Source organism: Cygnus olor, chromosome 17 (genome assembly GCF_009769625.2).
Source record: "Cygnus olor isolate bCygOlo1 chromosome 17, bCygOlo1.pri.v2, whole genome shotgun sequence".
NCBI lineage: Eukaryota > Metazoa > Chordata > Aves > Anseriformes > Anatidae > Cygnus > Cygnus olor.
In genome coordinates, this window is record NC_049185.1 from 15,192,724 (window position 1) to 15,205,611 (window position 12,888).

General features: G+C 44.5%; 1 protein-coding gene across 3 annotated transcripts in view; it reads right to left on the minus strand.

Annotated features, from left to right (window-relative positions):
• TTC28 (tetratricopeptide repeat domain 28) overlaps positions 1–12,888 on the minus strand; it is a 169,067-nt gene that overhangs the window by 46,417 nt on the left and 109,762 nt on the right. For all 3 annotated transcript variants that reach the window (XM_040576632.1, XM_040576631.1, XM_040576633.1), the window contains one exon: positions 6,949–7,456. In XM_040576632.1, the coding sequence (XP_040432566.1) occupies positions 6,949–7,456 (508 nt within the window). The remainder of the gene's footprint in view (positions 1–6,948; positions 7,457–12,888) is intronic.

The window sequence follows — 12,888 nt, forward strand, 5'->3', positions numbered from 1 at the left end:
GTATCTGAGCTGGAAGCAGGCAGAACCAGCACTGCCTCAAGGATGCTGGAGTTCACACTCCCAGCTCCATCTCCTGACGTGGTTTTTCTTCTAGCCAGCACCTCCGCGTGCCAGCATGACATAACACAGCAGCCCCACCTGTGAGAAAGCTAAACACACAGCTCATTGCAAAACATATCTGAAAACCCAGGGTTTCCAAAATGAGCGAACAAGTAAACATTTCCTAATCTCTTACTACTAAACAGACAGATTCCTCAAGGAGGTGAGACAGGCAGTTCTCCACCAGAGCTGCTTTGAACCTCCTTGGAGGAATCAAGTGTAGGAAAGCACTCAGCTTGAAGTGACGGTAAAAGGGAAGGAGAACAGAAATCAGGCTAAAAGCAAAATTGAGTTCAGCTGACTGTCTAGATAACTTGTTCTATGATGAGATACTCTTTATGTAAGAGTCAGAAAGCAGAGAAGAGGACAAACATTGTTAAAATTACTGAGTAGTGCCTTTGCACAAATGAAGTGAGTACTACAGTGAAATGTAACAAAAACCAGTGAAGAAGCAAGCACTGCTGAGACAGGGAAGGATAGGAATATTATGCAGGAAGGATTGGACAACCTTGTGTATTAGAGCAACAGGAATGGTGTCATGAAGTTCAAGAGTAAAATATGCAAAGACATGCACTTCAAGACTAATAGCAAGAATTTCTACTACAAGGGCAGGGAATCATCATTTGGAAATAAAATGAGGAGAACCTATCCAGTGAACTGATGTATCTCCAGTAAAGAAAGACAAAATGTGATTCCTGTTGGATGCAAAAGACTAGCAATTTAGAGAACAATGTCGGTGTTACTACTGAGAGGCATCAACCCTGGAAATTATTTTGACCATCAGAGTGCTGAAGCTCCAGAATAGCCCTACAGTATAGTATAGTAGTATACAACTTTATACAGTATAGTAGTATAGAAGCAACCAAAACGTTACTGTTAAAATGGGATTGCTTAGTTTATGAATCATAGTGTTAATATTACATGGCATGTGCAATAACAGGAGACTGGATTCAGCACCTCAGGGCACATCTTTCATCCCTCTTAGTTGAATCACAGATTCCTCTAGCTACTCTAAGCTTCTACAGCTTTTCTGGAGAGTAACTGAAGTCAGCAATGTCAGCAAAATTATTATTAATTAAACAATTTAACTAAAGGGAAAAAAGGAAAAGAGGAAAAGTGGAGGGAAAAAAAAACAACAACAAGCAAAGGCTGTGTGGAAGTGCAGAGGAAAGAAATTACTCTCTACTTCCCACCAACGAGCGATGCTTGACCACGTCCTTGAAGCAGAGCCTCAATGCACGTAGCCATTGTTCAGAAGGACAGATGTTTTTGCATGAGTCCACCCCTCCTCTCTTCTTCCTTTTTCCACCTTTTGTTACTGAGTGTGACATCATATGGTATGGAATATGGTTGGTTTAGGTCAGCTGCCCTGGTGATGTTCCTTCCTCCCCTCCTGCCCACCTCCAGCCTGCTGGCTCTGGGGGTGTTGCAGGGAGTCCTGATGCGGTGCCAGCACTGCTCAGCAGCAGACACAACGCTGGTGTGATACCAGGGCTGTTCTAGCTACAAGTGCAGAGCACAGCATTGTATGGGCTGCTGCAGGGAAAGTTAACATCCCAGCCAGACCCAGTACACCACAGAAACTGCTATTGCATTAGTTTGTTAGAGCTGTCACCCATCTGTTGTGGCCATGTAAGGAAGAAGGATCCCGAAGTACACTGTCACTTCAAAACATCAGCATTCTGACTCATTCTTACAGCTATAATCATTGACTGCATAGCAGACAGTCTTCTGGTCAAGCAGCTGGACTATATCCTTGAAATAGCATATAAAGAATATGGCAGAACAGACCCAAGCCCAGAATCTAGCAGACATGAGGGGAGACAAAGAGATAGCCTTTACTGCCGTATATCATGTAATGCTACAAAATTAGTGCAAATTACATTCATGCACAAGCTCTTTTTTCTTTCCTTAATGATGAATACAGATAGAACTGTGTAGAATATTTGTATAGAGCATCAGCAAAATAATTGTGTTCTGCCTATTAAATCACTGATTTTCCAATCCAGGCAACAAATTGATAAGGGAAGAGGGAAAATGTCAGACTAACTTTGAAACAGTGATTGCAGTTCCTGTGCTGGAGCCCAGAAGGGGGTTAGAGCAGAAGTTAAAGGGAGCTTCAGTCTCCTGTTAGTATCAGCCAAAGCAGAACAAACCTTTCAGTCGAGGTGGAGTCACAGCTGTGCTATAGCCCGCAGCATAGACTAAAATAATATTGCTCTTGACTGGAGCTGCTCTTTTGGAATGAAATGCAAACATGTTGAAAGTTGAAAAAAAAGTGGTTTTGTAGGTCTCCCACCTACAGGGTGGGAGAACAACATCCCAGCCCCCTTCTCGGTGCTGACTGGAGGGCCTGACAGCATCCACCACCTGAGTATGCTCTGACGCAACGCCCTGCAGCTGGCGGATGCCTGTGGGTAGTGAGAGATGAGGGAAGGGGGTGTCCTGGGCGAGTTCCCCAGTCCTTCAGCAACCGGGAACAACGTAACAACCATTTTGTGACTTTTGCTCCTCATGATGCTCGCCTGCATCTTCACTACATTGCCTCAGTACCCTCTAAAGGGAACAAGCTGCAAACTCAAACCAACTTTGCACCCTGAAAGTCCAGTATAGAGCACTCAAACACTCCCTCATCTCCCAGCATTTTATGCTGCTTCTAGGAGGCGGTGTTTAGAGACACCATCGGATTCTGTGCCATCTTCTGAATTTGACATAACGGCTCACTGAATTTTCTAGTAAGTACTTTACAAAGGTAAATATGATGGAAGACACAACAATGACTGAAAAAAGGTAGCTAAAATTCAGAAATACATACTAATCCTATGGGCAGGAATGTAACAATTTTGACATATTCCCAAGAACATATTCAATGAAATTAATATAATTCTAATTTTACAAGCTGAATATTGCAGTTTTACCTTAACCGAGGTGCAACACTTCAGAATAAGAATTGATGCATGAACACACTACCCCCTCAAACAGCTCCCCGTCCCCTGGAATATTAGGGAGAGAGAAAGATGTGAAGGTTTTCAGGAGGTTATTCTTGTTTGGGTTTTGGAGGGGTAGTTTCAGTACTAAAAAGATCTCTGCAGAAATTCTCAGGTAATTATTTTTCCATTCTTAGTCTTGACATTGTTAAATACAGTGTTTGACATTTTGTGTGTGTTTTATTTAATTTTTTAATGACCTGAAAATTAAAGATTGATCACCCAAGAAAGTCTCTTAAATGTTTTGAAGTACAGATGCTGAAAAAGCAATTTTTTGTAATGCAAAAACTTTCTTCAAGCAGAACCAGAATGTCATCATCTTATTACTGTACTTTTTAGTGAATTTGCTGTGATGATTAAGAAAAACTAACAGTTGTGCTTACCTGAGAATAATCAGCCCTCTGTTTGTACGTCCTAAATAGACACTCTTTTCCCCTCCGACATGGCACACCTCAAGATACACACACTTCACAGAAATGCAGAGCTGAGTCTTTGGGGGTACCGCAGCTTCAGCATCTGCCAAGGGTTAATCTGACACACAAAGCTTCTCCCTGTCTATGAATACAACATTGACTTTTACTTTCTCCTACAAGTTACTTGGGGATTTGAAATGATTATCAGTGGAACTAGACTAAATGTGCTATAATACTCTTTACTTGCAAATAAAGCAAGGTTCCAGAGACCAAAATGAAGCATATGTGCCGCTACCTTAATACAGGCAGCCCATCCAACTTTGAGCAGCAAGCACGTAAAAGAGAGGCATAGAAGTTCTCTTGTAACTGCAAAAAGATGATAAGCACCTAGGGAGAGACTTAAACTGTGTTTTAATAATAATCTGAAGTGTACTCTCAGCATCACAACAGGAACTGTTAATAAGCTCTGCAGAGGCTGAAAAGCCAGCTCTCTACATGGAGCCTTGGCATTTGGAGACACCATCTGCTTTGCAAAGGTTGACAATCTGAGACTTCTGGTTAAACTCCAGATCTCCTTGTTGTGAAGGGCTCAGTAACTTGTGAGTTGCCCTCAGTCCATTACCTTCTGCTTACCGAGTCACAGAGTGCATTACATCTCCCTGCAGAGCACTACAGCAGCTGGGCTATGTTATATTCTGCGCCTGTCTTGCTCAGCATTAGATAGTACACTTAAGAGAGCTTTCCATCTAAATCAGTGAAATGCAAACAGAAAATTCTGTTGCTTCAGCAAAGAGGCCAACTCTAACATTCTGGCTTGGAAACACATGTTTAGATACATTTTTTGCCTGTCAGCATGGTTATTTCGTATGAGGTTTCGTTTTGCATGTGGATTAGATGAAAGAGACAATTAAGACTCGACTTTTTAATTGGTACTGGATGTATTTTAACAACAGGAATAGACTTTCGCAAAAAGAACTGCATGTTCTCTTTTTCCAGTGTAACTTAACTCTGAGAGAGAGAACATAGAAAAATAGCCAAATAACAGCTGAAACGTGAGATCCTGTACTCAGAAGCTAGGGAAACTATTCAAATACAAAGTGTAGACCGGCTGAGTCAGCATACCAACCTAAAGTTATGTTTAGGCTTAAATCCAAACAAGTAAAACATTCTCTGCTGCAACAAAACATTTTTTTTAAACAATTATTTTCTGGGATTGCATGCTGAATGTATCATTAAATTCAAAGCTCCTGTAAGACATAATCATATTAAGATGAACTTTCTAGTCCCAACCTGACTGGATTTGAGTCAGCAAAACAGTAAAAGAATTAAAAATGCAAGTGAGAACCCACGAAGGCTGAAGAACAAGAGCAAGTCACTTCTGCAGCAGTGCTTGTTTCATTCTGGGATGAGTTAAAACAACTACCACAGGTTTAGCAGTTCCCTGTAAGTGCTGATATTTATCTCATCTCAGCACTTCTGTACCACTTTTCCCTAACAGTGCTGAGTAACACAAAGCCAGACCACACTGACCATACAGGCACTTAGAAGAAACATCACAGAACGCGAATCAAGCTCTTTCATCCAGTAAATAGATGTGGTCTGCCCAATGACAAGGGGATTGAAAAAATGGGAGGAGACAATACGGACAACCCTAGACAGCTCATCAAACTGTCAGGAGGAAGAAAAACAAAACCAAGTGACAGCTTCCATTTCCCAAGACTGCATTTCCTTACTTTCTTGGATTTGCTCAGAAAGAATTGGGGCGATTCTCCAGAAAGCAGCAAGTGCTTCAGAGCGGAGGCTAATGAAACTGTTTCTGAACCCTAGAGGTTTGCTTGTGCTGCTCAGAATAGGTCCATCCATCCCCCTGTTAGAGGCACTCACGGCTGAACATGGCTGTGCACTCTCCCAGTATCTACCAACAGCCTGTACACTCCATTGCTCAGCTTCCACTGGAAATAAAACACATTAAGATAAACTCCACAGCAAGAGGAACATTCCCTCAATCCTGACCACAAACTGAGAAGCCAGCACGTTCCCCAGGCACAACCAAGGATGACATCTCCATCTCCCACAGGAATCCAGAGTTTACATCTCCCCCTGCTCCCTGCCTGGACAATTCAAGGTCCCACTTCTCCACGCGAGCCCTTCTGTCCCTGTCACTGACCAGTGGATCTCACGCAAGTCCACACATCTCCCCGAGACCAGCCCTACAACTGCAGCAGAGATGTGGGATGTACTTTGTGCTTTGCTAGAGGCATCTATCATTGCACTTTGAAAAAGCCCTTGCATAAATGTAGGGGAAGCCAGACACAAAGTTTCATCCTCCCTGCTGGGTGCTCTATCACACTAACAGAAATGCCATCAATGCAATGCTCAGTGCTCTCTAACACTAAGCACCCCACAGGCACTTTTGCCTCAAACCTATTTTGCCTCGCTCATTTTCCCTAACTCGTGTGAAGGAGGAGGTTTGCAACACTAATCAGAAAGCTAGGACTGTCACATTTTCTCCAGGTCCCCTTATCTTCTTCATTCAACTCTTGAAGAGTCAGCTATTATGAGAAATTAAGTAATTCATCAAGCCCGTTTCAATTACCTGCTGTTGATAACATCAGAGTACAATTAGCATCTACAAATGAACCAAGTGCCAACTGCCAGGCAGTAACAGAAGCTAATTTACAGCATGGGGCAGCCTCCAAGAGCTGAGATTCAGGGGCTGCCAGCAAACATTTATTTTGTTATACCAGCAGCGGCCCTGTTCTGCCCCTCCCTGCACAGCTGCATACACCCAGCTGAGTCGTGCAGCCAGAACACGTCCTAACAACAGCTGCAATGACAGCAGTGCAGACTCCCACATCTCACGACCAGAGATGCAAACACATCTTTGTTTGCTTCCACATCTAGCAATGTGAAAGAGGAGAAATGGACTTCACTTTGATTTTTGTAATTCAGTCCTTCTCAGCCTGCCAGTAGGATGCCCATGTCTCTCCTTAGAAGAACATATAGCTCCTACATTCTATTACTTTAATGTGCACATTCTGAACACAAACTTAGTTAGGATTTGATCCACGTGTCTCTCAAATTACAAGGCAGCAAACTGACAAGCTCCCGAAGTAATGGCCAGGTAATAAGCCACATCATTTCTTGCCTTAGTGCAAGACTTCCTACATTTCTTTCTGACACCTGAATAGCTCTTCAAATGTACTGTACCTTCTCATCTGCCTTCTGCTGTGACCTTGGGCTTTCTGCTGCCTTCTGAGCAGGTGAGTAACTGAACGTGGACACATTACATTGGCACACAATCTGTCAAGTGCCTGTTTACTTTATGAAGATAGTCTGGCAGAATTGGGATAACTAAAGACAGCACACAGTAAGCCTCCTGGATCCTGGTAGCAGCTCTGATAGTCAGTACATTTCCTGAGAAATTCTGCTCCACTTCAGGGCCTTACCTAAATTGGAGGAGGCTCTGCCTTCAGCAGCTCGGTCCTGCAGACTCTCAGCAATGTGCAACTGTTCTTCATGGTACTGCTTAGCTCTCTCCAGGTCCTGCATACATCTAGCTGCATGGCCCAAGCCGGCATAAGCTCGCATCTCAATGGCTTTCTCAGCCAGCTCCTGGGCCAACTCCAGCACATAGTTGTGGTAGGACATGGCTTTGTCGAAGTTTCTCCGGTAGTGGTAAGCACTGCCGAGGTTGCTGTAGGCTCGGGCTTCCTCCCGCTTGTTCCCCAGCTCCTTGGCGATCTTAAGATGTTGTTCATGGCACTGCACCGCATTTTCAAAATCCCCCATTGCAATGTACACTGCTCCCATATTTCCCAGCTCCCGTGCCTCAGAGAGCTCATCTTTGGACTGCTTTGCAAGGAGGACACACTGCTTGTGGCTAGCCAGTGCATTTGGGTAGTCCCCAATGGCTGTGTACACATGGCCCAGACTGCTCAGTGCTGAGGACGCTGCCTGCAGGGATAAGAAAGAAAAAGTAAGTACAAGATCTCATGGAAACAAGTCAGATGGCCTCAGTCCCAGCAATCACAGCCACAAAAGGCCATTCTGGAAAGAACGCGACTGCCAGCTTGAAAAGCTGCTCTCTTGCAGTTCTACACCGCTCAGGGCAGCTCAGGCGGAGGCAGCAGAATGGGGTTGACTCAGGAGAGCAGTGCTAAGATTACCTCTTTTCTCTGAAGCACACAGCATGTCTGTATATGGTAGAGGGGAAGGATAGGACTGCAAAGATGCAGAGACCACCGAGGAAACAAAGAAAGCAATAGCTGTAGAAAACTGCACTCTACCAGGAACCAGGATGGACCAGCCTGAGCTGTCTCACAGAGCAACACTTCCCCTGAAGGCAGCCACACCTAAGTCACCTCTCGTAACTACTATAACATCTACATCGAGTCCTATTAACATTGCAAACAATCCTGTGCATAGCAGCTTTTGAGAAAGCAGACAAGTAATGATATTCACCTGCAGAGAACATCACAGACGAATGCTTGCCCTGTTCCAACCTCTGCCCAGTAAGCTCATGGCAGTGTTACAGAATCCTCAGACCCTGCAGGCTGGTGCCAAAGAGCCCATCCACAGAGACCACCAGCAGCATGTGTAACATGACATAACCATGCAGAATGCTGAGCCATCATGCGGTCTCTTCTTTCCAGGGTCAACAGCCACTGAATACCTCTGCTGGAAAACTCACACACCTGCAGCCAGCACTCAGCAGAGAGCAGGGAGGTGCCTCTGTTGCTTATCTTGCAAAACCAGTAGGCCAGCATGCACTCGCCAATATCTTCACGTACTTCTGTTTGGCCAATCATACCATGTTCACAAGAGCACAGTTTTCACTGTGTAGCATCAAGGTCCTTGTATCACAGCATCATTTGTTATTGAGCCCCCAAGAATCTTGGGACTGCAGCAAAGACAACAGGATTTCAGCAGCTGGACTCCCTGTCCCCTGGGAATACCATAAATAAATAGTTATTTGAAAACCTGAGTTCTTACCACGGAGAAACAAGACAAATTGTCTGAGAATCAGATTCTTTTGCCTACTGTATCTACTAGGACACAGGCTTGCCTTCTACCTGGCAAAGCCAGGTATATATATACACCTGGACAACAGGGCAAAGAGCCAAAAGCAGAGCTTCTGCTCAGTGCATATCTGCTACCTCAGCATGGCCGTTCACTCCAAAGCTCTGATCCTGAGTGCTCCATGGTCCCCTGCATATGCATTTCTTTTGCTACCCAGCTGCTGCTGCGACCCATTTACACAACAGCCATCTTTTCAAAGACCTTCAGAAAGGTACAGTCAAGGTGAGACTGAACAGAGATCAGTCTCACCTCACCCTAGCACCAGATCTCTGGAAAGATCCAGTCCACCCTTCCACCTCAGACGTAGCTACAGCATCTCAGAACAATCGTCCTCACTATTTGAGACGGCATACTACCAATGAAGAGGCAGTCTCACTCTCTTCCTATTTTTGGCTGTGGACTCCCAATGCATCCTTACGCTAGTGTTCCTGTTCATGCAGTACATTCAGAGCTCTGTGACCACCTGTTCAAATTTCCTATTTCTTAACAGGCAAGATCTTGCACTGAGCGGTGTGACTCGGGGAAGAGGAGCTTGACCACATCACCAGACTGCAAGCAGGTGGGTCCCCTCTGGCTGTTCCACTGTTGGGAAGAAAGGTTTGCTCCCTTTCTTCCTGCTTTCTGAGTTCAGCTGCTGGAACAACCTATGTGGCATACTTCTGTTTTATTTCGCTAATCCCCTCTTACTTTGGCTTGGATTGCCCTCCAATGCAGCTGATACCAGTGCTTTTAGTTTAAGGAACAAGCATGCTTCATTGTTCTGGGTGTACCCCTAGTCACGAAACAAAAATCTCTCCCATGAAAAGGGACTCCATGTAGTGAGTGCAAGGGGTGCAACTGAAAGCACCTCGCAGGTCATGCCAACCAGCTATCTGCAACCTGAACACCACAGAACTGGAGAGGCTTCAGCACAGTACCGCTGACAAAGACACCAGCCTAACTCCAGGGGGGCACAAGACAAGCTGTAAAAAATGAGAGTCTTGTTCTGCACACACAAGACACGAATCAGGCCATAGCTTCTCAGAAGTGCACAGGCAGCAAGAAGTTCTGCAGGGCTAGACTCACCTAAGACTTTGTAGAGTCACACACGCAGACGCCTTGCAGAGCAACACACACCTTGCTGCACAGAACAAACTGCTAGGCCACTTGGGACAAAATTAAATCCCAGCACAATGCAACCCTAAGCAGAGCTGACTCAGCGACCCCAATTAATTCTGGAAGACAGGCCACCACCACCAGTAGCACTTCTGATGTAACTGGGAAAAGACTGGAAATGCCTTTCTGGAAACACACGAGTCAAACTGTTCCCTGCTGGTGCTGCTTAAAAAAGGGGGATGCTTACATGTGCAAATTGCTAGACAAGTTATGGCAAAGAGCCATCTAGACAGAGATTCAGATGATGTTAACATCTTGCAGCTAGGGAAAAGAGGCATAAATGGAAAGCAGGAGATCTCAGACTTTCTGTGCACAAGACAAACTTGCCAGATACAGAGATTGCTCATATTGTACACATGAATCTTTTCACGCACACAGACGCAGAAAGGCTACCTCTACCCTCCGATATGGCATTCCCACCCATGCTTCCCACGTGTTACGTTCTGTGGCAGTCTGAGTTGCTAACTGACCCGAGTGATCTGGAAGATGTACTTCTCAATCATCTTGGAACCTGCATGAACAGAGCCTATGGCACTTTCAGCTTCCCATGGGCTGGCTGCAGCATCTCTTCTCCAGCAAGATAAATATCAGTACTCTCTAAATACTCTCAGGGGCAATCACTGGAACAACTGCATAGTTTGACATTAAAGCAGCGTTTGGGAGCAATTTGGTGATTATATCTGCTGAGGATACCAATGACTCACTTCAGGGGGTTAGTAATACGACTCAGGAAGATAAATTCATCACTGCATACTTAATAAAATCCTCCACATAACAGCATCCACTGGGAACTCTATGTGGCTCACACATCGGGCCAACAGGGTAGAGATATTCCCATATGCACTGGCATAATCATCAATATGTTGTGGTGGATACGAGGTTGGCACTGGTTGTGCATGTGCAACAGACTTCAGCTGTGCTAGCACGAATTTCTGACTGGTAGCAGGATGATGGGAAACTACAGCTTCATACCAGCGGGGCTGTGCATCAGCAAACAAAGAAAATCAATGTTTTATATATCTGACAAAGACAAATTTTACAGTGGGGGTTGCTTACACCTTCAATTTTGCAATTTATCACTTTAATAGAAAGCAGATTCTTCTGCCGCTAAGCTGAGGTACAGAATGGAGTTCTGAAACGGGTTTCAAATTGCTCTCTTTTTCCTGGAGGCAGCAGACAGCTTAGGTTTTTCAGCTGAATAACGTGAAGAGTCTGATGTTAAGCACATGTGCATCACAGAATGACAATTAATAGGGACCTGGTGACTGAGAGAGATGTCTTTCTTAGATATTTCACCCATGCCAGAGAGTGGTCATTTCCCAATTATGTTACATTAAAACAACTATTTGACTGATTGCACAGCCTCCTTATATGAGAACATTGCATAATAATCCTAAAATGGGCAAGGTGAAAATGCTCTGCCTGGTATCCCGCTACATGGAAACCCTAATCCCCAAATATGGACACCAATCAGGGCTGATCAGAGACTGAGCTTTCACAGCTGAGGTGGGGAAATGCACAGTATGGACCAAGCACTTGTGATATACAGAAGCCTGACTGCAGCGTTCACCCTGCCCACGGCAGGGGGTTGGAAGTAGGTGATCCTTGAGGTCCCTTCCAGCCCAGGCCATTCTGTGATTCTATATTGAGCTCGTGCTCTTGTTAGAGTAGGGGTTCACAGAAGTTGAGTTTGGCTGTAGAGGTCAGCAACAGATGACCTTGGGAACAGCCTGGTCTTTGTGCTATTCTAGGTCTTTAGAAAGAACATCACCCCTTTTTGAACTGTAGCCTTTCCAGCTGATGGGTTTAAACAATATTATGAGTTTACAAGCACAGGAATGTGAACATATACCCTGTGTTTGCAGCTGATACTGGCCCGTAGGGACACAAAGCCTTAACCAGTTTCTATTGTTCCAGTTTACACCCTTCCTGACAAGCCAGGCTTGGGTCCTGAGGCAGAGAGGTACTAAAACGTATGTTGTAAGAGACGCTGGGACTGTACCTAGTCAAGAGAAAGAAATGGATGTGAACTGACCTAATGTGGATATGAAGCCAACATCTGACAGAAACCTTTTCTCTGTCGGATGTACAAAGGTTGACTAATAGTAATATAACACTGTGTAAGCATTTAAGCTCTTTCTGCATGTAAGCATGTAAATTCTGTTTGTTTTATAGCTATGGACCGTGCCACTGCTGTGCACACAGGCAGGACAGTAGCCTAGCAGGGAATGAATACTTTCAGGACCTACCGAAATGACCTACCTAGTGCCTGTAGACTGCATTTTATCTCCAATTCTATTAAGCCCCTTTATTATTTGATCAGAATCCACCAGTATTCCACAAGTAGCTCTGGAGATAAGTGATTGTGTACTAGTGCAAAATTCACACCCAAATACAGTAGGTGCCCCATCAACATTCAAAGTCACCCTTCCCTCCTCCCTCAAAAGTGAGGTTTGTGTGTCTGTACCACATCCAGCATTTTCTTTGTATGGCATGCTTTTGAAAACAAAGAGCAAGCAGCAGGTAATATTCTCCTCTTGTGTATTATCTGTACACAGAAAGCAGGAATGGCTTTGCTTTCAGGTAATTATTGCCTGGAAAACAAAACAAAAACCCACACTGGAATCAATAACCCTGTCAAATCCAGTTTATTTACAGAAGGTTTCAGTCTTTTACACAGAAACTGCCATTTTCAATGAGTCTCTCTTTAAAAAACTGTATTTCACTCTTATAACTGCAGGTTTAGGCACTGCAGCAAACTGAACATCAATGAACGGAAGCAATGCTGCGGAAACCAGTTATTAATAGTATTGCACAGAAAAAGGAATGCAGTCCTTTTTACTTCTTCCCACTACACCACAAGCAAAGGCTTAACACCTCCATCATTCTTGGATGAAATCACTCAGACACACAAGATGTGCAGCTGAGCTCCCTGGTACTGACCCTGGATGCTCCTCTTCCTGCACAGGATGCTCCAGGCCAACCATGTCCTTCCCAAAGCACCTCTGCACAGTCCTTCTGGAGCAGGGTCCGATCCTAACGTTACTCTTGCTCATAAAGCTGTACATCATTTTACTGGGAAACTTAATATGGGAAAAGCTTTGGCTGAGGTGGGCCTTCTGAAAAACCAAGAAGTGCTGATCCCCGAGTTG